Source organism: Rhinolophus ferrumequinum, chromosome 14, assembly GCF_004115265.2.
Source record: "Rhinolophus ferrumequinum isolate MPI-CBG mRhiFer1 chromosome 14, mRhiFer1_v1.p, whole genome shotgun sequence".
Lineage (NCBI taxonomy): Eukaryota > Metazoa > Chordata > Mammalia > Chiroptera > Rhinolophidae > Rhinolophus > Rhinolophus ferrumequinum.
Window position 1 is genome coordinate 41454054 of NC_046297.1, and position 26707 is coordinate 41480760.

Consider the following 26707-nt stretch of genomic DNA (forward strand, 5'->3'; position numbering starts at 1 on the left):
TTGATGCTACAATTGTTTTTCTGGAGTAGTGTTTTAGAAGTCCCATTATATCATTTCACCCATAAATATTTCAGTAAGCATAGTTAACAGGTAAATAATTTTAAACATAACTTCAATGTCTGTATGATAGCCAATAAAATAGCAGTAATTTCTTAATAGTCTATATTTAATAGTCTATTTATATAATAGCCTATATTTAATTCTCCCCTATTGTCTCAAAAATATTTTTTTAGAGTTGGTTTGTTTGAATCAGGATCCCACTGAGATCTACACATTACATTTGACTGATAAGGTTCTTAAGTCTCTTTCAATCTATAGCAACTTCATCGTTTTTCTCCCCTATGTCATTTATGTGTTAAAGAAATAAGATCATTTGACCTGTAGCATTTCCTACATTCTGTTTTTTGGGAGCTCATCTTATCCTTAAAATACTGGTCAACATTTTCCTCTATTCCACATATTTTCTGTAATCTAGTAGTTATTATAGAAGTTTGATTAGATCTGAGTTGCTTTTTGGGGGGAGGGAGAGGGTTACTTCCCAAATGACATAATAGTCTTCCTATTGCATCACAATGGAAGGCACATGATGTCTGCTTATTGCACTTCTGGCACAAGTTAAAAATTGGTCAGGTGATGTCAGTCTGATCCATCATTGTATAGTCCCCCATCCGTCTCTGCATGCCAGAAATTTTCCTTGACAGTTTACCTACATTCTTTCATTTGCCCTTTCATTTGCCCAAAATCTTGGGCTTCATATCATCATTATAATTTAGTAGATAAAGGAACTGCAAATAGAATTTGTTCAAGATCATTAACCAGTAAGTGAACCGAGTTATGCTGATTTTAGGAGTTGTTTTCATGACAAATTAACCTAGAAAGTAGTCTCATTTATATATAGAAGTAGACAAGATAGATTAAAACTAAAGACCTAACTGAATGAGAATGGCAACGTCTATAGCATTTATATTACTATCAAAAAAGCAATGTTAATGTCGTACAATCTAAGTACTTCCCTTGCCCCAATTGTGGACCATTGGAGCCCAGCAAATAATTTATTTCAATATCCCTTAAATATCCCTTTAATGGACTGAAAATATAAGCTACCTGGTAGTTCATTTTATAGAAAGCCATGATAGCTGTCAAATAACATTTTTATAAAATGAAGACTACATCACAAAGCGTTCTCTAACAGTGAAGCATGCTAAGCACTCCAGTGTTGAGGAGAAAACTCTTGAAATCTCCTCTCCAAGTCTTTAAACATCATTTGTCTTCACGGTTTGGAGTTAGTCTTGTCCAGAGCAGCAAGTTGGTGTCTATCTGACCTCCCAAGTCCTTTCCAGTCCTATGATTCTCACACTAATGAATTCAAACAGAAAAGGATTATTGGGCCAAAACTAGGAGTATCTTCAGAGCCAGAATGCAGGAAAAGTTACAAAATACAGATGTCTGTCAGGGATGAGGTCCAAAGGGAGAAGCAGGCCAGAAGTTGGAAATAGATATGTTATTGTACAAAAAAAAAAGAAGTTTTGAATTTGGCTTTTAGCCAGAAAAACTTAAAAAAAAAATACTTAGATCAAGCTATTAAGCCATAATATTCAGTTGAGGTATGATAAAGTTCTGTGGTTAAGGATATATAGTTGCAAAAAAAAAATCATAATTCATTATATTCAAGGAAATGCAGACCAGCTCTCAGTTCCTCAGAACTGTGCCAGATTATACCTTTTAGAGAATCTATAATCCTATATTTTTCATTCAGGAATAAAATCATTCTGATGGTTCTAGGAATAGTCAGTATTTGCATATCAAGAATTGTAAATGAAAATCAAAATCTTTAAAATAATTGAATAATTATGTAACATGGCAGAAGTGTTTATACTTTTTAACCCTAAAAGTAAGCTATTTTTAATGGAAAAGTCTCTAAAATTAATGTGATTTATTTTAATTGTTCACTAAATTTTAAAGAATTGGTTGTATTGGAGAATATAAAAGAATTTGTTTTTTGTGGTTTCTTACTTTTTTCAGAGTGACGTGTTCCAAGAATACTTTTTTTCCCTTGGGTAACAGGGTCAGGGGAAGAGGATTAGAGTAAGGAACACCCAAGAAGGTTCCTGATCATACTGTATGAATATAAAAAGTGATCTGTGGGCACAACTGCTTTGGGGTATTTTTTCTACCCTTGTCCCTAGTATTCATTAGTTTTCTATTTTACATTTTCTTTTCTTTCCATGAATCTCAAGAGAAAAATTTACCACATAAAGCCTGTGATGTACGCCTAAACAGCAAATTAGGTGTCTGTGGCTTTTATTCTAGTCTATGATGTGTTTGAATTTAACTAAGTTGTCTAAAAAGCATTCCCCAAATTCATCTTTTCCACATTACATTTTTTCTACATGATGATTCACTTAACAGGACGTAGGTCACCACCAAATAATGGTGGTCAGTACAGCCAGAAATTCTATCTGCAAATTCATGAAGAAAGAGCCAGTCTTTCCAGCCCAGGAAATTTGCCTCTCTGTAGATTTTCTAAGATGATTTGCAAGCCTTAGAGAATTATAGATATCTGTGAGAGCCTTCTTTGTTCCCTTAGCTACCTGAAACCTGAAAACAAACCAAGTGAACAGAGCAGTGATATGATATGTTCAGTTGGTATGTAAATAGACATATTTTCTAACATCCTGTAAGGATGCATATCATAGATGTGCCTGACTCTTTTTCTTTTGTATTCCACTTTGTGGCTACAGTGTCAAATACAGTGTCATTTTGAGAATATGATTGCATTAGGAAACTATACAGTTTACCCACGTTTGCTTTATCAGATTTGAACATATATTTTGAATTTCCAAATAGTTTTCTGTGTTGTAAACAAAATTTAATATATGCATAATGATAAAAAAATTGACGCTTCCTGATTTTCAAGTTTATATTCAAATACTTCTTACCCATTTTTAAAACTGGATACTCCACAACGGTTTGTGCTAATTATATTGTCATGTCTTGTCAGTTAGGTTTGTGTATATTTGGAATATGACAGTACACATTTAGTTTAATGGTATGTATTTTGTATTCATTCATAATGCAGTATTTCCCATGTAGGGAAGACCTTAAGTTGAATCCTGGAAAGATAAAACACATCTTATACATGTTTGAATTTATGTTATTTTTTTATGTTCATTTCTTGACACTTCCTCCTAGAAGCCTTCCCTGATATGTCCACCCAGGCTGGGAAAGTTGTCCTTTACGATACCCATATTACCCTGGGCCTATTTATATTACTGATTCCCCCTTCACTTTGGGCTTTTTGAAGGCAGAGTTCTTATGATACTTACTTTTGACCTATAGAGTTTGTATAATATTGCATGGTATTTATCTTTGATTACTAATCTTTGATTAGTACTATGCCTAACATAGTACTTGTGTTGACTGTGACCAAGTGAAAACTAAAAATGAAATAGAATAAGGTTATCATAATGCACTGAGACTGTCTCTAAAGGTAATTGCCAAAATCAGCTTCTGCCTACATATTCATTGTAGTCTGGGCTTTACATCTTGTTGTCATCTGTTTGGTGGATCTGTGAAGCATACTTAGTGAGCAGGCTAACGACAAGGAGACCTTTGAAATATTTCTGGCAAGAGGTCTGAACAAAGAGTAGCAGCTGAATAAGTAGCAGCTTATTCTACACAGGGTTTCATTAAAGAGAGACGGGGGGTTTCATATGCACAGATACGCACAAATAACTGCAACATAAGATAGTATTTCTAAGTGCCATAAGAAGAGTTGAAGCTATGAGTGCTTTGGGAGTTGAAAAGAAAAATTACTTTTAATTTGGATGATTGGATATTAAATTAGGATTTGGTGGGATTGTTTGTTTTTCTGAGAGGATGTGAAGAAAATAGTTTTGAAAGATGGATGAGATTTGAAGAAGTACTGACAGAGCCAAACTGATGGCAGTGAAAGGCATATGGAGTACAAAAGTGGGAGATTAGTCTGGGGAGATACGGAAGGGCCAGAATTGGAGCATAATTCCTTAGGAATGTAATGGAATTTGCACACAATTTCAGTTTTACCACACTGAGATTTATTCCTCTAGGACACTTATTCAGAATACCAGAGGTTAACCAAGGTTACCATTTTAAAAACTACACTGTACAGTCTGCCCCTTAGTCGGGGGCTGATTAGGCAGCCTTCGTTTTTTTAATTTTTCATACTTTTTCTTCTTTTTCCTTTTTGTTTTCTGCCTGTAAATCAATCCTCTTCCCGTCATACCTCCATCAGTCAGAATCACATGATTCACTCACTCTTTCCTACTTATTAGTAGCTCTATAGAAGATTTCGCAAAAAGATAGTATGAAGTTATAGACTTATGTTTTGAGAAAATAAACTCTTCAACTGATAAATAGTTAAACCATGTTAATTAATAGTTAAACCATATTAAAGACAGATTCAAATTTACCAGAAAGGTATGGAGTAATTGGTGGGGGGGGGGGGGGAATTTTTTTTAAACACTTTAAAGTGTTTTGGACAATGTCCTGTATTTAACTACGTACGTATTGATTGCTTGTAAGTTCCATGAAGTCAGGAACCGTGTTTGTCTATCTTGCTGACCATTGTATTCCTCGCTTGCCATTACCATAGAAACAATAAACATGTGGTGAGTAAATTAAGTATAATTCATTCTTATACATAAGTATATATATATATATATATATATATGAAACATACAAAAATACACGTTAAGTAAAGATATTGTCAAAAATTGTGAAGTGTCTGAGTTTTACGCCATTTGCAGGTTAACAACTTAGCCTGCCACAGCCTCATGGATATTGATAGAAAACATGGAAGCGCTAGATTAGAGATGAAGGAGAGTTTATTACCTACAACAGAGTGTCTGCATATGTGTCAGTTCCCCAAGCCTCAGTTCCCTAAGCGTGACATGAAGAGAGCCAGATGACTCTTGAACAGGCAGTGAATTACGTGACAGGAGAGGAAACTTGAACTTGGAGAACCTGAATCTCTTATGGCAATAATCATGCCTGCCCTTCTCTTTGTAGGGAAACACTTTGTCTGCCTTCCATAGCTATCTGCTGTACATATATCCTTAAAAAGGCAGCCTGGAACACAAACAATGCCTTTACCTCTAAGAGGTGGGGAAATGTGACAGACCAGTGGAGAATGATCTCCCAACAGATATATACTCCAAAAGGCCTCTATCAGAGCAACACTTTTCATCTAATCAAGGGATCCGCAAACAGCTGCCTCCAGGCCAAATCCAGCCCACAACCCGTTTTGGTAAATAAAATTCTATTGGAACACAGACATGCTCATTTAGGGACTATTTGCATGCGACTATAGGCAAAGTCACGTATATGTAACAGACAGCATAGAGCATGTACACACAAAGCCTCTGATATCTGCTGTCTAGCCCTTTATAGAAAAAGTTTGTTGACTCCTGATCCAGTCTAAATATTTAACTTTATGACAAGCCTTTATAAAATATGCTATGCTTGCTTTATGTTCTAAAATATTTTCAGGTATTTAAAAGTTACCCTGTAATTTCTACTGATTTTTCTCCAATTATTAAGGGTTACACTATCTGTACTATAGTTCTGTTTCTTATTATAAAGGTTGTTAAGAGCTATTATCAAAGATTACTGTATTTTAACTTTTTTAATTTTAAAAAGTCATATAGCAAATGATCACAGTATGAGCATTTGTTTTATGAGCATAGCTTATTTGTCAGATTGCATATTTTTGAAACCCTTCCACAAGCAGGTAACTAAAATATGAGAGTCAGTATAATGAGATGAATGAGTTTCCAGGGTTCTAGAATCCAACAGTCCAGGCTCTATAACTTACTATCATTGAGATCCTTGGCAAATTGTTTAATCCTTCTGAGCTTTATGGTCTTCATCTGTAAGATGAATATACTCTTAAAACTTACAGAATTACCATTAAGATTGAATAAAATCATGTAAATCTTGGCACATAGTATGCAATTTAAGATATAAACTCTCTTTCTAAAATATAAACTTTAAAAAAGCAAATCCTATTTTTATACATTACTTTCGAGTTGGAAAGTGCTAGGGTAATCTTATCCTATCTTCTTAATTTTTTATGGATAAGAAAATTGGGTTCAGATTGGTTAAGTGACTTCAACTCATAGTGGCAAAACTAGTTAACAACTAAATGTACATTAGAATTAAGCTTTTCCTGGTTCCCAATTAGTATTCTTTACAGTATACCATATATATTTGACTGTCTCATACAAATGAATAAAATACCTGAACAATTAGAGACTTGAACACAATATTGAGTTTAGGGTTTGTAGTCTCATTAAAAGAAACTATGAAATAGTAAGGTTGCCCCTGTTCTAAGTTAATTTTGACTCAGAAGTTCTTAATATATTTTTATTATTTCTCTTTAAGGGAAAATATTATCTTGAAAGATGTCATATTACACACCTGCATTTGCTTGAAACTTGGTAGCTTGATAAATTGATAAGATAACTGGGTCATATGTTAAGTTTGTGAAAACCAACCCAAACATACTTCCTAATAAAAGAATGTTACATATTTCCTTTAAAAAGCTAAAAAGTATTTCTCAGGGCTCTTAAATTACAATATTCTGATACCAAGGGAAAATAAAATCTGGACTTAGAGTCTTGTTTGTACTTAGAGGGCTTTCCGGACAGGAAGGCAGGCTTGATGCAATGCAGTAAGCCACAATACCAGTGGGGCATTACAGGTGAAAAATCTGCAGCTGTACCCTTTCACCACAGTGCATTACAACTGTATGCTGGAATATTTCCTGTACAGAAATAGGGTTTGGTTAACTTTGTTTCCCAAGAGTAGATCACATTAAAATGTTATAAAATCATGATTTCCTGCATTTGAATACTTGTGGTTTCTCAACTGGTTCCAATATTTTAAGGTGTTTTTTTTTTTCTTGGTATGACTTCTATTAGTTGAAGATGTATAGAAGCTTTCTTTTCTTTCTTCAAAATCAACTAAAAAGCAAATACATATAAAAAAAATAATATTTTAAGCTAAAACATTTTTGTATTTTATGTCATTATTAAATGGTAGATTTATACTTTGGAATAGAAACACAAAGATTGATAAATGCCATTATCAGAATGCATTTCATTTTTAATTATTAACTATTGAAAAGTATCTCTACTCAATTGCATTTGTTCTGTGTGATGAATATTTCTCCTGTTATAATTATAGATAACTGATTATAAGAAATATTCTTTGTGTTTAAAAGGGACAGTTAAGTCCAATGACAATCATAAATAGAAATCTCTTCTGTATTGTAGAAGCAGAGCTGTTTTTTGGCTTATTAGGTTTTAATGTTTATATTGCTATTCATTTATCCTAATTTCTACATACACATTGTCTCTTTCAATCACCCATCAATCCACTATTTCATGCTAAGACTTCATTTTCTGTGTTTTAACTATCCACTTACCTACTTTTTTTGCAGTCATCAATTAAAAATTCTTTAGCCTATCTACCTCTAATCTTTTCAGTACATTCTCCACTGGGGAATGTATTTGATCTTATCACCTCCTTGACCTTGTTATAAATGCAGTATATACTTTTACTTGGTTAATGAGGTCAAATAACTTTCTATTAACAAAGTAAGAGCTTCACAATGATGACACTTTCAAAAGTTATCAACTACAAATGTTCCAGTGTGAAAAGCCTTGACACCCGCCACCCCCAGGGGTGGGTGTCACAGAAAATTAAAGGAAATTGATAAATTTTAAGGCTACTTGAGGCAGAGGGTAATAGATAAACTTTTAAGCTAACCAAAAAGCTTAAAAGGAAAAGATGAGGAATGAGATATCCACAGAGGCTTTAAAAAGCTTGTAGGGAACTAGAAGGGCACATACATGCGTGTGCTGGTGCACATGTTCAAGACTGGCCTGAGAAGACCCTACCTGTCACCTCTGGCTGACTTCTAGGCTCTGCTCAAGAAGGAAGGGAAGGCTAAAGCCAAGTTGAAGGCATACCTCAATAGGCACACGGAGCCCCCTCAGCAAAGACTGCGGGTCCTTACTGGTTCCAGAACTTTGAGGAAATCTCTGTCTAATCATTAACTAGCCACTAAGCTCACTGAGGAGAAACTTCAGTGGCATTTAACGAAGAAGACATACATTTTAGAATTAGTTCATAAATGGCACTAAACAAACAATTACAACAAATAGCAATGACAAGAAGCCCTGGGGAAAGGAGAGAATCTGATTTCCATAGTTGCTGTTATTTATTAATAATATAATAATAGTAATATAGCTAATGATATTCATTAATATAATAAAGTTTTATGTCATACAAAGAAACAAAGTATGGCCCATATATAGGGGGAAAAAAGCAATCAATAGGAACTGTACCTGTTCATATTTCCAGGTATAAAACAAACAAGTCATGGGGTTGTAATGTACATAATACTGTTATAGCATAGTACAGTGTCAGATGTTTGCTGGACTTATGGTGATCACTTCTTTAGATATATAAATCTTGAATAACTATTGTGTACACCTGAAACTAATATAATATTGTGTGTTAGCTATATTACAATAAAAATCTTTTTTAAAAAAATAGAAACTGTACCCAAGAAGTCTCAATGTTGACCTTACTAGACAAAGACTTTAACTACCTATTTTAAATATGTTCAAAGAATCTAAAGAAAGCTATGTCTAAATAACTAAAGGGAAACATGAAAATGTCTCACCAAATAGAGTAAGTATATCAATAAAAAGATAGAAATTATGAAGAAAAAAGAACCGAATAGAAATCCCAGAATTGCAAAATGAAGTGAAATGGAAAGTCAGTAGAGGACTTCAACAGCATGTGTGAGCAGGCTGGAGAAAGAATCAGTGAACTTAAAGATAGGTGACTTGAGATTATTGAGTCTGAAGAACAGAAAGAAAAAAAGAATGAAGATAAATGACCAGAGCTTCAGGCCTGTGGAGTACTCCATCAAGCGTATCAATATGTGCGTGGTGGGAGTCCTACAAGGAGAAGAGGGAAAAGGGAAGAAAGAATTTTTGAAGAAATAATGGCTGAGCACTTACCAAATTTAATGAAAAATATTAGTCTCCAAATCCAGGAAGCTCAATGAATTCCAAATAGAACAAACTCAAATATTTCCATACCAAACACAATCAAACAGTCAAAAGACAACCTTGACTGCAGCTAGAGAGAAGTGACTTATCATATATAAAGGATACTCAGTAAGATTGACATCTGATTCTTCATCAGCAAAAATAGAGGCCAGAGGAGGAGAGAGAACATATTCAAAGTGCTGAATGAAACAGACAGCTAAAGAGAAAACAATTAGCCAAATTAAGTAACGATAAATGACTGAGATGAATGGTAAAGATCAAAATGTATTCTGCATTTAGATTTCTTCCTAAGAATCCACTTTAAAGAAACTGGAACTGGTCATTGTAAATGACACATTGTGGAGTCTATTTTTCTTCTTTAATCCAAAGGTAATTCGTTTAAAGAGCATAGAGAGCTTATAACCCAAAGTCTGCCACTTATTAAATGTGTGATCTTGAACATATTACCTAACTTTTCTGCGCTACAGTTAACCTATCTGTAAAATGGGAGTAATATTTTCCTCCGTAAGTCAATGTATAAGAAAAATCTTTATAACTTCTAATGGGTTTTCCGCAAGGTAGTTTCTTCCACCTAAGCTGCCATCAGTGTTATTATTACTGCTACTACAAAAAACATGGATGATGATGGAAAAGCAGAGATTCTTCCCCTTGCTATAATCACCTGTTGACGTGGTATTCTGAGAACTTTGGAAATGTGATGGGAGGGGTGATAAAGGTGGTATTCTCTGCTGTAACCAGGCTTTCATAACTTAGTCCTGAATGGGAACTACAGCTTTGTGCTCCCTAACCAGCCCTACACAGTCAACTACCTCTGTTCTGCCATAATATAAAGGACAATTAAAGCAGACTGTTAGAATACATCACTTGCTAGATCTCTTCTGTCTCTACCAGCAGCTCTTTGTTGTGCACATAAACACAGGGAAGACACTTCCTATGTATCTTTTGCCTCGGTTGCTTAGTGGGACTGAGTGGGCAGAGAGGGAAAGTCCCAGCTTCAACAGCCCCTGCACAAAGAAATCAGAGCTATTTATCTATGAGGACAGAAGGGCAGTTGCAACCCTGCTAATACTCTTGGCTGTACTATTAAATAATAAAAACAAATTAAGTGCCAAAATATTCTTTGTACCAAAATTATTCTTAAATCACCAACACACATGCAAATCTTCCCAAATTAGCCATCAAATGGAAACAAATTGTGGAATAACATTTTAAATGCAAAAATACATGTGCTCTTACCAACTGGCAGATATACAACCTAAAATATATTCATATGCAAAGACCACATATGCTTAGAGTACAGTTTATTATGTATGGCTGGCTAATTTTTTAGGTCCTGTCAAATAATGCATAGGAAAACAAAATGTAATAAAAATATATATAATCTTGACATTCATTTGAAATGTACCATGTGTTACATGTGGAATGTTTTCCAGTGAAACCAATTTACTTGTTCCCACTTCCCATGACTCAGTACTAGATATTCAGGCTTTCTAAACTATTTTTTGGCAACCAAGCTTTCTTGGAATAGTCATCTTCCCTTCAAGTTATTCAGTGCAGGCATTAATAATAAATCCTTAGTTATAGATATATAACTAAAGATCATTCACATTATATCTTTCAAACCTAAAAGCACATGATAAAGTTATTTTAAATAGGTCACACACAATAGAGCCCAAAGTTACTCCTTGAGAAATATTAATTGCTACCATATGAAGCACGATATGGCTGCATGAGATTTTAATTTAATTATGTTACTAGTAACCTAAAGATTAACTGGGCAATGTCAACTTCTAACTGAAAGGCAAAGGAAGATTAGTGAGCTAATGGAAAGTTTGTTAGAAGTGGGTGTGATTGCAAAATAATATGAAGGGACGGCTCAGAATATAAAACAAGACCTTTTTAGAATACAAGACTGTTAAAGAGTTAAGATTGTTATCTTTTCAACACCTATCTTCATTCATTAATTTAAAAACTAACCGTGTACCACAAATCAGACTCTGTGCTCTGACTGTTTTGGAGAAATAGCTGCAGTTCTTTAAGAACACTTGTCAGAGAACACACAGAAGGCAAGCCCGGCCCCAGGCAGGAGAAGTGTGCTACTTTTGGAGCCACAGCCCTTGCCCCTATCCCTCCTAAGTGGACTCAGTTCCAACATATGCCTCGCTTCCCTCTTTCCCAGTCACTGCCCAAACTATACGATTTATCCCCTCTTGTCTAGATACTGATTTTTATTTCTTCGTCCTCTTCTTGCCAATATCCTTTCTCCTCTACTTTCTAACCCCTCCCACTGAGCCCTGTGGAACACCTGTTCTGTGATTACTGAACTCCCCTAAACCTCAACCTCTTCTCCAAGCATTTCCATACCCCTTTACCTTAAATAAAACATTGCTGTCCCCTGGAACTTGCTGTACCCTCTGATGTGGAAGCTGTTTGTTCTCTCACATCCCTTTTACCTGAAGGTCAGGAGATGAGATATTTTCCTTGCTCAATAATGTCACTTGCCTGTACTCTTCTACCCTCTTGTAAAATCTTTTTCCTTCTTTGAGACTCACTCCATCTAATTACATCATCCTCACCCCTCTTTCTTGTTGCATCTGCTAACTTTTGGGTCACTGTCCCTCGTTCTCAGAAGTCTTTGGCCATGGCTTCCAGCCTTTTTCTTCACTGCCATCAACATCCATGTAAATGACCCAGCCAAACCCCGGCTTGATCTCCTCACCTTGTGATGCTCTCCTCCACTCCAACTACTCACTCCCACATATGCCCTGGACCTTGTCGTCATCCGAAAGTGCTCAGCCTCCTTAATCATTCATTCCTGCATCCTAATCTCCCTCACTGCCTCTCAATCTCTACAGCCTGCTTACTCAACAAGACCCACTATAGTCATTCATTAAACAATACCTAAACCTATAGTTCTCTGCTTTCTCCCTATCCATCATCTTACTCTGTCTTCACATCCCCTTTTAACCAGTTTACATTAATTCATCTTTTAAAACACCCTCTTCTAAACTTTGTGGCTCTCTGTCCTTTCATTACATTCTCCTAACACAAAGTTTATGTATGAACAGTTAAATCCCATCCCACTCTCCAAAATAGCCAACTCTTTACTCGCTTGCCACTTAGATGGCTCATTGGTGCCTCTTAATTCAGTTTATCTAAAAATGAATTCATGATCTCTCTTCCTCTACCCTACTTATACCACAAACCTACTCCTCAGAGAGACATACCAATCTTATCCATCCCAGTAAATGGTATTAGCATCCATAGAGTGGCTTGGGCCAGAGACCTGGGAGGCATACATGACCCCTCCCTCTCCTCATAACTAAATCAGTCAACAAATTTTTATGTCCCAAGAACCTCCCACATACCTCTCCAGTGTCATTGACTATACGCTAAGCTATCTACATTTCTAGCTTAGACCACTGCACAGCTTCCTAATTGGTCTTTTCACATCTGTGCTTTTTTAATCCTAACACAGTAATCTCTGCACAGTATCCAAAAGCTTTTAAAAACGTAAAAAGACTGCATTAACTTCTTGGCTTCAAACCCTTCAAAGATATCCTGTTGACATGAAGATAAAGTCCAAACCTTAATGCAGCATGAAAACTATATTATTTTTATTACCTACATTTCACAAATGAGGGAAATGAAGCTCAGAGTCATTAAAGAAGTTGCTCAAGGTCTTAGAGCAGTGATTTAAGTGGCAGAGCCAGGATTTTATACCAACAAGATTTTTTTTATATAATGAAGAAACAGAAAAATATAAAGATTATATCTATGTGGTTTATAAATGTGTGGCTCAATACATATTTGTGAATGTATAATTGATTAAAATTACCTTTAAAATACTAATTGTACTCAATGTTATTAGTTTCTTTTTTGAAGTTTTGAAGACAAATATATTGGTGTTTTTTTAAATTAAATTTTATTGGGGTGACAATGGTTAGTAAAGTTACATGGGTTTCAGGTGTACAATTCTGTAATACATCATCTATATATCACATTGTGTGTTCACCACCCACAGTCAGTTCTCCTTCCATAACCATGTAGACAAATATATTCTTATAGTGGGAAAAGAGGTTAACATGTGACTTTTGCAAATGTACTTATAGGCATACAATTAAAATTTTTTTCAACAGAAGTCTCATTTGGAATGAATTTATTAATTTCCCTTTATTAACCAAAGAAAATAGGGTGTATAAAGGAAAATCCTGACAAACACATAACTGACATATTTGGGGATGTCTTTCTTTTGTAGTTTTCTATTGTTTTTCTGAATTTTCAGAGTAGACTGGAATGTTTCCGTTGACATATGTAACCAAAGACCCAGCCTCACACAAAGTTGTGAACTAAATAAAGTTTGTTCTTTGGTTGTCTTCCAAATCTCTCATTTTGAGTTCTCACAGTTCCTCTTTCCCCAAGCCCCAGTGTTGGTGTAGCCTACTTGCATTGCCCTTAAACTGCCTAATGGCTTCCCACAATGGTCCCCAGTTAGGACGGCCTTATGTTTCGGAGCTATTCCAACCCTTGCCTTGTATATCAAAACTTACTAGGACTTTTTTCTGAAGGCCCAATTCTGCTTTCCATGTGACAGCTAATATTCGTAATTTATTATATATTAATTTTAATGGAGAATTTCCAGAGGCAGTACCAGAAAGAAGCAATTTTTTTTACCCTTTTCTATGTAACCTCTCTACCAAGAAAATGATTTTGAATTTTACGTTGTATTATTTGTATTGTAAAAAGTAGGTATATTAAACATGCTTTTTCTAAACTCATTTACCTTCTTCCACTAAGATTCTTTTTTATTAAAGCTTATTGGGGTGACCATGGTTAGTAAAGTTACATGGGTTTCAGGTACACTTCTTGGGCTTGTATATCTGTTTTCTTCACCAAGTCAGAGAAGTTTTCTGTCATTATTTCTTCAAATAGGTTTTCAGTTCCTTACTCCCTCTCTCTTCACCTCTGGTACCCCCATGATGTGAATGTTGGGATGCTGATGTTGTCCCAGAGGCACTTTAACCTGCCTTTTTTTTTTTTTTTAATTCTTTATTTCTTTTTGCTATTCTGATTGGGTGTTTTCTGCTACCTTCTAAATCACTAATTCAGTCTTCTGTTTCATTGAATCTACTGTTGATTCCCTCTAATGTATTCAGTTCTGACTGGGTCTTTTTTATGTGTTCTTTCTCCATTTTTATGTTTTCTATCTCCTTGTTGAAGTTCTCCCTGAGATCATTGAGCATCCTTATAACCAGTGTTTTCAATTCTGCATCTGGTAGATTGCTTGTCTCCGTTTTGTTGTTTTTCCAGAAAAACATAGAGCTTCGTTCTATTCTTTCTATTGGGACATATTTGTTTGTCTCACATTTTGGCTGTCTCCCTGTGTTTGTGTCTGTGTATTCGGTATAGCTGCTATGTCTCCTGGTCTTAGTAGAGTGGCCTTACATAGTAGTTCTCTTGTGGGGCCCAGTGGCACAGTCTCCCTGGTCACCTGAGTCAGGTGCTTCAAGTGTGTCCCTTGTGTGGGTTGTGTGTGCCCTCCTGTTGTAGTTGAGCCTTGGTTGCTGTTTTCATGTCAGTGGGAGGGATTGACCCTTGGGCTAATTGGTTGTGAGGACTGGCCTTGACTGCAGTGGAGGAGTTGTTGTGCAGAGCCTGACCCTACAGAGTAAGATTCGCTTTAACAGGGCTCTGATGCCTGCTTAGTCTGCCCTTTGTGTCTTTTGTGGAGGTGGTTGGGTGGTGTTCTGGTGTAGTCTGAAGTTGGCCACCAGGTGTGTCAGTTCTGGAGCCTCTTGGGAGTGGCTCCATTGCAGGCCAAGGTCAGTCACTGCCTATGCCCTGCCCAGGGCCACTTGGTAAGAGCTACAAAGTGATCCACAGATGGTTGCCACTTGTGGTGGGCTTACAGGTACCTGGGAGAGGCTAAGCTATAAACCAAGGCTGGCTGCTGTTAGTGCCAAGCTTGGGGCTGCTTAGCAAGAGGTATAGGGCACACTGAGGCTAGATGTTCCTTCTTTGTGAACATTTAAGAGATTTTAGGAAAGTCCACAACATGAGCCAAGACAGGTTGTTTCTATGGAAAAGCCACTGGAAGCGGCTTGAGTGGGCCCACAAGTTAGGTGGAGTGAAGTCCTAGGGAATCACTAGGGTGGGGTGAACGGTGTTAGCCAGGTTAATGGAGACTCAGATATGGAGGCCACCTGCGTCTGCACACTGCTGGATCGGGGAAGGGCTCAATAAAGGAACAATGGCTTCTGCCAGCATTTCTGTCTGGGAGAAAGCTGCCCCTATACCCTGAACCCTGAACCCGGACACTTCATTTCTCTTTAAGTCCCTGGCACCTTTTGGGCCGCTGCCCCCAGCACTGGAGTTTAGAGCAAGTGAGTACATCAGCTAGTAAGTCCATGTGCTGTCCCTTTAAGAGGAACTCTTGGGACTCCAGCAGCCCTCTCACTCATCCACAATCTCCACTGGATTTCACAGCCAGAAGTTATGGGGACTTCTTTTCCTGGCACTGGAATCCTGGACTGGGGAGCCTGGTATGGGGCTGGGACCTCTCACTCCTCAGGGGGAACCTCCACAGTTTTTAGCCCTCCCAATTTTTAACTACCACAAGTGGGTGTGGAACCAGCCTGTTCCATGTTTCCACCCCTCCTACCAGTCTCGACATGGTTTCTTTGTATATCCTTAATTGTAGGGCTTCTGTGCAGCTAGACTACAGATGATTCTCAATGATGGTTCTTCTGTAGTTTAATTGTAATTTTAATGTGGTCGTGAGAGGTAAGCACAGCATTTTCCTAATTTGCCATCTGAGATTCTTATATTCTTATACATATGTCTTATCCCACTTCCCACATCATGTCCACCTCTAGTTGTGAGTGACCTAAGTCACTGACTCACTGGCAGTCAATGGGAGTCTAAGAAGGAGTTAAGCAATGAGATAGTCCTTTATTTTTCAAGTAATATGTGTACAGCAGAAAACTATGTTGAACTATGATTACAATGTTCATGAATATCCAGGTTCAAGGTTTATTATTTTCTTCCAAGTCCAACCCATTGTTAAAAAAATCTAACAAACAGGACTCTTAATTACAACCTACCTAATTCTGATAACAATACTTGAAGTGTTCTTTGAGCATATGAAGAATAAATAATTAGTAGCTAACACTTCTTAAGCTTTTACTGTGTAGTATTAAATGAGATGCTTTTTCTCATTTAATCCCCACAGTAATTCATGAGAGTAGTTCTGTTATTATCCCCTTTTTAGAGATATGGGAACAGATGTTTAAAAAATTAATTTACCCAAGGATGCATAGCTAATAGAACTAGTATTTGAGTCCCATTAGGTTTGACTTCAAAATTCATGCTTTCATCTTCTATACTTTTTTGTGGAGAATTTTTAATGTGTCAGACATGGGCTGAATCTCCCAGTATGTGACTCACCCATTCATTCATTCATGAATTATTCATTCATTCATTCAGCAACATTTTTTGAACATTCACTGTATACACTTTCCAGGTGCTGTGAAAATCCAAAGCTTAGCCAAATGGAAATCATTCCCTCAAGGAATGTGTCTACCAGGGAAGATGTTATGTATAGAAATAACTGTAACATAAGGTATACAATGATAAAAGCAAAAAAAAAAAAAAAAAACTATTGGCATTCAGAAAAGGGAGAGAATTTTTCCATCTGGAGGTGAAAAGGCTAAAAGAAGGTGGTATTTCATTTGAACCCATGATGGATGGAAAGGATTTAAACATGAGACAATGAGAAACTAGGGAGTCCATGGGTATTTCAGGCTGAGAGAATATATAGAAACAAAGACTTAGAGGGAGGAAAGTTAAAAAAAAGTATGTCATAGAAATCAAGAAAAGAGAGAATTTCAGGAAACGGTGGCTAAAAGTAGAATATTATGGATATGTTACTTGTCCTTATTGCTGACCAGAATATATGCCTCTGTTTAATACCCTGTTATTAGCCTCTTATGCTTAGCCATTTGTTTTCCTTTCTTCCATTGAGCATCTCTCCACACATGTAAGCTCAAGTTCCTGTTTAAAGAAAAGAAACTTTGTTATAGATGGAGATAAAGTTATTCCCATTAAAAAATTAAGAATCACTTATTTAGGAAAGAAGGTTAGGAGTAATGTATTCATTCAGGAAGCTTTTATTAAGATCCTATTATGTCCCAAAAAATGTTACATGCTTAGAGTATTTTTTAAAATAATGTGCCATTTTTTCCTCAAGGATCTCAGAGTCAACTAGAGACAAAGATGTAAATAAGGAATTGCAAAATGTAATGCGTTCTATGATAGAGGACTATTTTAGATATGAAAGTGACATAAGAGAAGCAGTGATCAGTTCTGAGGATGGTACATGATTAGGGATTACCTCCAAAAGAAGAGACACATCTGATCCCACTGTTTTTTTCCAAAGATAAATGGGGTCAACCCACATGTTCTATCTTAAAACTTATTTTTTTTAAGTTAGTAATATATCTTGGATGTTTTTTGTGTTAGTATACATAGTTATTCCTTATTCATTTTAGTGGTTATAATTTATTGATTACATGTTATATAAAGAATAGAGTAACTTCAAGCTATTATATATATAATATATATACATATATGTTATATATACATATATTTAATAGATCTTTATGTCATATTTAATCCCCTGTTGATGGATATTTGAATTTTTCCAATTTCTTACTAATACACATAGTACTGAAGTTAATACGCACACGCGCTTTGGAATCTCTGTAAAACAAATTCTTAGATGTGTACTTACAAGCATTTAATAGATGTTGCCAAATTACCCTCCAAAAATATTGGGTAGAAATGCTTTTTCCCACACCCCTACAGAAATGGGAACTGTCAGTCTTTTAAAACTGCCAGAATAATAAATAAAAATATTACATTATTACTTTAATTTGAATTTCTTTAGTTACTAGTGAAGTTGAGTATATTTTTATGTTGACAGCCTGGTTATATTTCTTCTGTGAACTCGTTGCTATCAGAGTCTGGGATTTTTACCTATGCAAGCTAATTAATTAGCCTGTCATTGTTTGATGGATGCTGGCAGAAGACATAAGATTCTTGGGTCAGAAACAAAGAACATTATTGCTCGAGGCATGGCCAGCAGCATGAACATCATGTTGGCATTGGTTTCTTTTTCTTGCCTCCAAGTCTGAAGAGGGAGATTGTAGAACAGCCCCCAAGGGGATGCTATGCATGGAGTAGATAAATATGTGACACAGCTGAGGAACATGGAACTTGTCGAATCTACCTCTTTAGAGCAAGTCTACTGTTTGTCCTGGAGAGAGACAGCCTCATCCCTTAAGGTTTCTCTCTGCAAACACAGGATGCCCTACTGTGATAAAAATACCAACTGATTTTTTCTCTCTTATGCTTTCAGTTTTTAGCCTTTAACATTTTGATCCTTTTGGAATTTACTTTCATGCAGGAATAATGTAGAGACCCAGTTTGTTTTTACCCAATGGCTAGCCAGTTCTTGCAACCTCATTTCCTATCTTTCCCCTACTTGTTTGAGTTGGCACTTTCATCACATACTGAAATGTATCTGTGTTTACGTCTTATACTATTTTTATTCTACTCTTTCATCTATTTCTATGTTACTACTCCAACTTTATCTTTTAATTACTATAACTTTATGATACACTTAACACCTCGTAGAATTTGTTCCCCATTTTCTCTTTTATTTAAAAACTTTCTTGGCTGTTTTCTCATATTATTCTTGAATGGGTCTTTTAAAATAAAATAGGTAAACTGGATAAATGTAAGCATTCTAGAGAAATTGTAAACTACTGTCTTTTACAACCTTATCTCTTTGAAAAAGTCTTATTAATGTTGTAACTGATACAGGTTTAATATGGATTTCAACAAAATGGAAACATAGTATCTATTTGCAATCTCTAAAATCCTTTTTTATTTTAATATAGATTCCGTGTAGTTTGGAATATTGGGATGAACTCCAGAAGGTTTTTGTTGCATTTCGAGAATTTAGTCTGTCTGAAAGCAAAGTTTGTGAACTGCAGTTGCCAGATATCAATCTTGTGAGTGACCAGAAGAAACTGGTATCTTCAGATCTTTGGAGAATTATCTTGAACAGCAGTCAAAATGGAGCTGATGACCAAAGGTAACTCAGTGAAAAATGAAATTGTAGCATTGTACTAGGAAGCAGTGGTTATGTTATCTTACCTAGTGACCCTCACTTAGCTGTAACTCAGCTGTTTAGCAGCTGCATCTGTCTGAACTACAGATGAGAACCAGGAAGCAAGACAGAAGCTGATGTTTCAAAGTCCACATAAAAATCCTGTGTTTGACTCATAATGCAGTCCTGTAAGCCCTCACTAAGAACCTCTTTCTTAAATATAAGAAGAAAAAAATTGCAGAAAGCAAACTATCCAGTCACCCTGAACCAAAAAAAAAAAAAAAAAAAAAGAGAGGAAAAGAGCCATACATACCTCAATAGACTCTTAATGACACAGTAATCAATATGTGTAATGATAACCCTGGAGCATTCAAAAAAAGGCTAAATAAATTGAATTGTCTCCTTGAAAAAAGATAAATTTTGGAAATGGTTCCTTCTTAAGTGGTTTTAAAAATAACCTTGAGAGATAAATCTCCAGACATTAGAAAAATTTGGCTAACCAAAATAACTTATATTAAAGGATTTCAAATAGCCAAAGTTTATCCAGCTTTAGAATCTATTTGGACATAATGAATCTCTTAGACTCCGGGTATTCCAAATCATGTCCCCAGAACTTCCTGTTCCACACCCCCTACAGGATATCTGGTTAGTGGCAAAGAAAGGCCAGGTTATCCCCGTTTCCAATGTTTGCATGCTTAATACATCCACTAACTTAGAAAAATAATGGTTTCAACAACCTGTTTTTCACCACCTTCTGTCTATGCTCCCATAAAAGAAAAAAGAGACTACATCACAGTCAGTGGAACGGGTTTCTTGGATCATATATTATGTGTATTTAAAGATAAATTAAATTAAAAGATAAAGTTGGGCCTATGTCCATCACTTTCAGTGTTCTGCCTTCCAACTCTCCTGATGAATTGGCTTTAGCAGTATCTTATTCATTTTATATAATCCCTTATTTTTTTTCCCCCAAACAACATATGACACTAACACAGAGCAAAAGACTCCACCATTCCAACACCCTGCAAATCAACTGTTTTCTCTTTTTGGTTACCTTTATTTTTTGCCCATTATTGTATGACTTTACAAGGTTATAATCATAGCACACCACTTGATATTCTGATTACTACTTTATATTATATATTGTTGTGAATGCTTTTTCTCTTTTTTATTAACAATAATATATGTTCATTGAAGAACATTTGGGAAAGAAAGAAAATATCACAGTGAGATAACTTCTATTAACATTTTAATCTGTAGTCCCACAGTGTTTTTCGTTGATTATTTTGTATGCTTAATAATAATATGTTTTATACTTTATATGCTTTATTTCTGAGTCATTTGGGCTCTTCAAACATAATTACCTTCCTAGTATGTTACCTAGTACTGTGTTTCTCCAAAAATAAGACCTAGCCAGACAATCAACTCTAATGAGTCTTTTGAAGCAAAAATTAATATAAGACCCGGTCTTATTTTACTATAATATAAGACTGGGTCTTGTAAGATAAGATATGATATGATATGATATATGATACCCTGTTTCCCTAAAAATAAGACCTAGCCGGACAGTCAGCTCTAATGTGTCTTTTGGAGCAAAAATTAATATAAGACGCAGTACTAATATATTATATTATATTATGTTATAGCCAGTCTTATAGTAAAATAAGACCAGGTTTTATATTAATTTTTGCTTCAAAAGACGCATTAGAGCTCATTGTCAGGCTAGGTCTTATGTTCGGGGAAACAGGGTATTATATCATATCATACCGGGTCTTATATTAATTTTTGCTCCAAAAGACGCATGAGAGCTGATTGTCCAGCTAGGTCTTATTTTCGGGGAAACACCATAATATAAAATTAATGAAAATGTATTAGAGGAGTGGGATCTTGATTTTACCTATGTGTAATGCAACAGTGAAAAGAACGCCCATCCTTGTGAGAAGTTAGTAGATGGATAGATTGTCCAACCTAAGTAGAGGTTACCTAGTCAGAAACCAGGAAACCTCAGAAAACAGAGCAATGGGTAATGAAATTGATTTTTTTTCAATCTGAGTTTCATTAATAGTATCAACTTAGAAATCATTTCTTGATTCTAATTATGAAAGAATACATTTTCATCATTGAAAGAAGCATTGTAGACAAGGTTAATGCCTCTGAATCTGAAACATTCATAAAATTTATTTTTGTGAGAAGCTTAGCACTACAGAAATGTGGAACCTTTAGAGAATGGAAATTTATGCAAATTCAGGCAATTTTTCACCAAGCTTTTGACATTGTAAACACAGATTTTTTGTCCTCACCTGGGATTTTTCAACTTACCTAATATTTCCCAAATTATCTTACTTTAAATGGTTTGATATTAACCATTTTTTAGGTAGAAATTGACATTAATGAAATTAAATGTAAAGAGTTGATTTAAAACGCAATATAATAAAATGCTATTAAGACATTTCAAAATGGTCATTAAATAAATTTCATCCAGTTTCTAGAAATAAAACATTAGTACTTTGATAACATGTCAACATTTCATGCAAAAGGAAACTACTACGGTATAGTTAGTTCCAGAATATTCTGTCATTAGAAACTAGAACTGGACAAAAACTTGACACTTTTACGATTAGAGATTATCTTATCATAAGTAATATTTTCAGTGGTTTGAGAAGGATATCCATCAGACTGTTGTACATTACTGGAAGAAAGTTCATAAAAATAACTTGCATGTAACTTAATCTTTAAAAACAAAGAAGGCATATTGTCCAGAAGAGTCATAAAGTTGCAACAGTATAGTGCAACTCAGCGGTGATGGCATCACTGTATGTATGTAAATAGAAGCACTATTTCGTAGAGAATTTCAAGTTAGAAAACCTGGGTTTAAGTCCTGGCTCTATCGCCAACCAGCCGTTTGACCTTGAGAAACTGAGTCCTAAGCTGAGGACTTAAGTAATGAATAGGAACTAACCAGTCCAAGGGGTGGCAGGTAGCCTTCAACAAAGGACTGGAGACAAAAGATTCAGTCTCTTAAACCCTTGTCTATTTATCCCATATGGGCATATTATTTTTAATTCAGTCACTGTGTTTGTAATAATTACATCCGATTTACTTTAACTAATGGTTTGCTTGACCATAGGGAAATAAGTGATTAGTATTGATTATATCTTTTTTGACCTAGCATTTGAAGGAAAGTAACTTCAAGCTTAGTTTCCACAGTAGTAGTGACTTCGATTTGCTGTGCTCTGGACAGGAGGCAAGGGATACAACCTTTAAGCCCTGACCAGATACCCATTTCAGCTATTTATCTTTAATGTCATCATGCATGTATTTGCCAACACACCCATTGCAAAGCCTAAATAAACCCCTTTTATCAGTTAGGTCCTGACAAGAAACAGATGGCACACTCAAACTAGGTGATTGAGGAGAGTTTAATAAAAGGACTATTTACAAAAGTGTGGGCAGGGTTAACCAATGGGGCTAGGAACCCTGGGGAACCATAGCACTCTTAGGCCTGGAGGAGCCAGGTGATAGAGCCATTACTAAAAACTCCGAGCAGGTGTTTGCAGCTGCTTTGGATAGAGGCATACAGCAATGTATGGAGATGCATCCGAGAAGGAGTCAGGAAAATACAGCCCTCACCCTACTCTCCTCCTGCTTTCTAATCTCCTTGGGCACCTCCCACTGGCTGAACCAAAGGACAAACCAGAGGACAGAGCAGCTCTTTGGTATAGTCCAGGGGCAAAGAGGAGGATGGGGAAGAGTAGAAAATTAATCTAGAGAGCAAACAGAACATAACCAGCAAGCACCTACTCTGTTTGGAATTTACAGTTTCTCACCCAGTGACTGGCCTTAGGAAGGAAACAAGGGAAACTGAAAGTGGTGGGCCCAGCTCTCGGGCTTTTGGCCACCTTGCTGGTTCCCTGGGTTTAGTATCAATCAGATGTCTTCTGATGGACCAGAACAACTTTCAACTTTGTTTCCCCTCTTACCCTCACCTCAAATGGCTATCTCCAGAAGTATGTGATACGTAATTATACAAAGTACAGGCAATCATTATGTACCACAACAATAACTGCAGATCCTGACATATAAGTTGTTTCATGATAATGCTAAGCTCTGTTCACCTGTGCCAAGTCTTTTGTGGTTTGTTGTCCATACTGCATGGTCGTTTTCTCACATTGAATCATGTGAGAGCAGACTGCTTACAAGGACTTTTTATCCTCACCCCACAAAATGCCGGTTCATAGAAGAAGGTATCTTGAAAAGGGAAGTGGCTTAGGGTGTGTGACTATTTCTGCATGTAACGACAATTGAAACTCGGGTGAGGTTTTTGGGATACTTTCATCTTTAGATGTGGAAGAGAGAGAGAGAGAGAGAGAGAGAGAGAGAGATTTTCGCCTACTCCCTAAAGATCCCCTGCCCATTGATATTTAGTAATCTTTGAGATAGTGGTCCCAGCTTTTTGTATATGTGTGTGAGGAAGAGATGCTTTTCATTCCCCAAAGCCTTGATTCTTGCATATATAGACAGTGGAGGAATCAGAGAAAGAGAATTGTGATGGTCAAGGACCTGAATCATTTTGTTTCTCTCCACTGGTTGAGCTTTATCCTACCAGAAGGTGACTATGGCTTCCAGATATTGTTCCCCTCCACTTGGCTCCCAGGATCTACACTTTTAGGTGTACCTAAATTTACTGGGTACCATTTTTTAAAATCGTTTGACTTTTATAAACCATTCAGGCATAAATTTTGACATTTGGAACTGCTTTGTCAACTATGTTTCTAGTCATACAATGATATAATCCATGATTTATCCAGAAAATTCTTTCGGAGGGCTGAATTTTTTTTGCCTTCTCTCCGTTGGGCAGAAGGAATGCTTGTGTCTTTCTCAAGTACCTTTTTGAAGCCCTTTACTGTTTCCTTTTAGTTGGTGATTGAACTCTATGTAACAACCCCTCCAGGGAGTTGGTCTTTTGTCACATAGTCCTTCTCCCAATACACATTCCCCAAAGTATTCAGTGTTCCTCCGTTCTCACCTAAAGTTCTAGGCTGATTGTCTTAACAAAGTCTCTGTGTCATGGTGCTGATTCTCTGAACCTTGGGAGATTCTCTCTCTCTCTCTCTCTCTCTCTCTCTCTCTCTCTCTCTCTGTCACACACACACACACACACACACACACTTTTTACAGTCAGTACATATAAAGCAGTCCTTTACCTGAGAACCTGTTTAAGCTTATTTTCTAAGCCACAGATTGCAACCCATTAGTGGGTCATGAAATCAGTTTAGCAGGTTGCAATCACTATTTTTTTCAGTAAAATAGAAAATATCAGTGTGAAAAGGACAAATATTTTTTAATTACACTTACATGAGACACCAAGAATAGTCGAATTTATAGCGACAAAATAGATTGGTGGTTGCCAAGGGATGAGGGAGAACGGAATCAGGAATTATTGTTTAATGGATATGGAGTTTCAATTTGGAAAGATGAAAAAATTCTGGAAATGGATCATGTTGATAGTTGTGAATGTACTTAATGCCACTGAACTGTATAGTTTTAAATGGTTAATATACTAATTTTTATGTTATGTATATCTTACTATAATTTTTCAGAAAATATCAAAGTGTATTTCAAAAAATATCAATGTATTGTATTTTCTGTAAACCTTCTAGCCCTCCTCCATTTTAATGTGTACTAGATTACAATAAAAGTGTATTCTTTTGGGTTGGAATTAAAGTATTTTAAAAATGACTGTTCTACGGGGTAGAGACCAGGTAGTAATGCAGGCGCACACATCCTCTGTCTTCTCTCAGCTGGACAGTGCTCTCCCAAGACTGACAGAGCAATGTTTTTGCAGTAGCCAGGAGACGATTTAGGTGAACCAGTCTTTGAGAGACAATACCACGTTGAGATGAATTTCAGTGTGATATTGTGAGATCCTTCTGAAGAGCTAATGGTAATCACCAACAGTTAATGTTAAACTGAGTGACCAGTATGGTACCTTGTTTGCCGGGCACAAAGGGATGGATTTTTTTTCTATTATGGAGTGCTAGACATTATGTTAAGCGTTTCGTATTCAGTATCACATTTAATACTCAAAAAGTAGTTCCCGTTATTAGACTCACTTTACAAATGAGAAAACTGATATTTATCGAGGTGAAATAACTTACCCAAGATTGCAATACAAGTGATAGCAGTGCAAGCATTTTCACCTAAATTCTCTCACCCTAGTCATTCTCTTCTTAATCTCTATGCTGTATTATGCTGTATTGTAAAACCCTTAGTCCCACAGAGGAATCCGCAGAAAAACTCAAGCCTTCATCAATGAAGTCAGATCGTTGTTGAGTATCTGCAGTGCTAAAGGGTTCACCCTGAGTGACATCCAGAGGTGAATCTTTGAAAATTATGCCTGGGTCCCCACCATGCGTCTGGTTCAATCACGATCTAGACTTACTAAAACCCTCCTTTTTAAAGAGTTAATACCCCCTCTACAGGGCACCCAGGACAGTTGATAAGTAACCCTTTGACTGAAATGAAGGTGTTAATATGTAAAACTCCTGCCATACTTTCCACTGTTTAGAATATTTCCAGTATCCTAAAATTTGAGTTTTCATTAGGAACATATTGATATTTGAACTGCTGAATCTTGAGTTCTGTGTATTATTTGAGAGATCTTGCTCCTAGGAGTCATTTTTACTTTCCTCTCTATTTCTGCTTATTACATATCTCATAAGTTAAATTTTCCCTTTTGAGATCTGGATCAGATCAAGTCCATTGTACTTAATTAAGGAAACTATGCAAATGTAGCTGCTATAAGTGTGCCTAGCAGGTTCATCACTCTCATATTTATGACTATTTGTGTTACACTTAGATCTTTGTAATCCCTATGTAAAAGATAAACATGGATGAGTATATGCTGCTTTCACAGTATATAATGATCAAGTTGAGTATTAAAAATACTACAGTTGATTCAAAATACAGTTAAAGCATATTCAGATTATATATGCCATATTAATTTTATGTTTAAAAAACTTTAATTTTGATATGACTCAAATTTTTAAATAAAAGTCTAAATTTTTAAATATAGATTAACCTAGTAACCATTTTAGTCATGATTTCAAGATTAAATGAGATAGTACTGATCACGGGAGTATGTTAGGAGTATCCATCCCTCTATCTATCTATCTTTTAACCATTGATTTGTGCATTTAATTTCAGAAAAGTGAAAAATTAATCAATTTTTAATAAATAAAGATTGTGGCACATACTCATGATGTTTCAGCAAACTTTTTCAGTATGTTATAGTATCTGCTTCTCTCGAGATAGACAAATAAATCATGGACAGTCTCAAGAGTGTCAAAATTGTGGTTGGCAAGAAAAATGCTTCAGATAAACTTCAAATTCTATACTCACTGTT

At 35.9% G+C, this 26707-nt stretch overlaps 1 protein-coding gene across 7 annotated transcripts in view; it reads left to right on the forward strand.

The window, feature by feature from the left end:
* VPS13B (vacuolar protein sorting 13 homolog B) overlaps positions 1–26707 on the forward strand; it is a 719992-nt gene that overhangs the window by 601834 nt on the left and 91451 nt on the right. For all 7 annotated transcript variants that reach the window (XM_033126656.1, XM_033126657.1, XM_033126651.1 and 4 more), the window contains exon 40: positions 19091–19287. In XM_033126656.1, coding sequence (XP_032982547.1) covers positions 19091–19287 — 197 coding nt within the window. The remainder of the gene's footprint in view (positions 1–19090; positions 19288–26707) is intronic.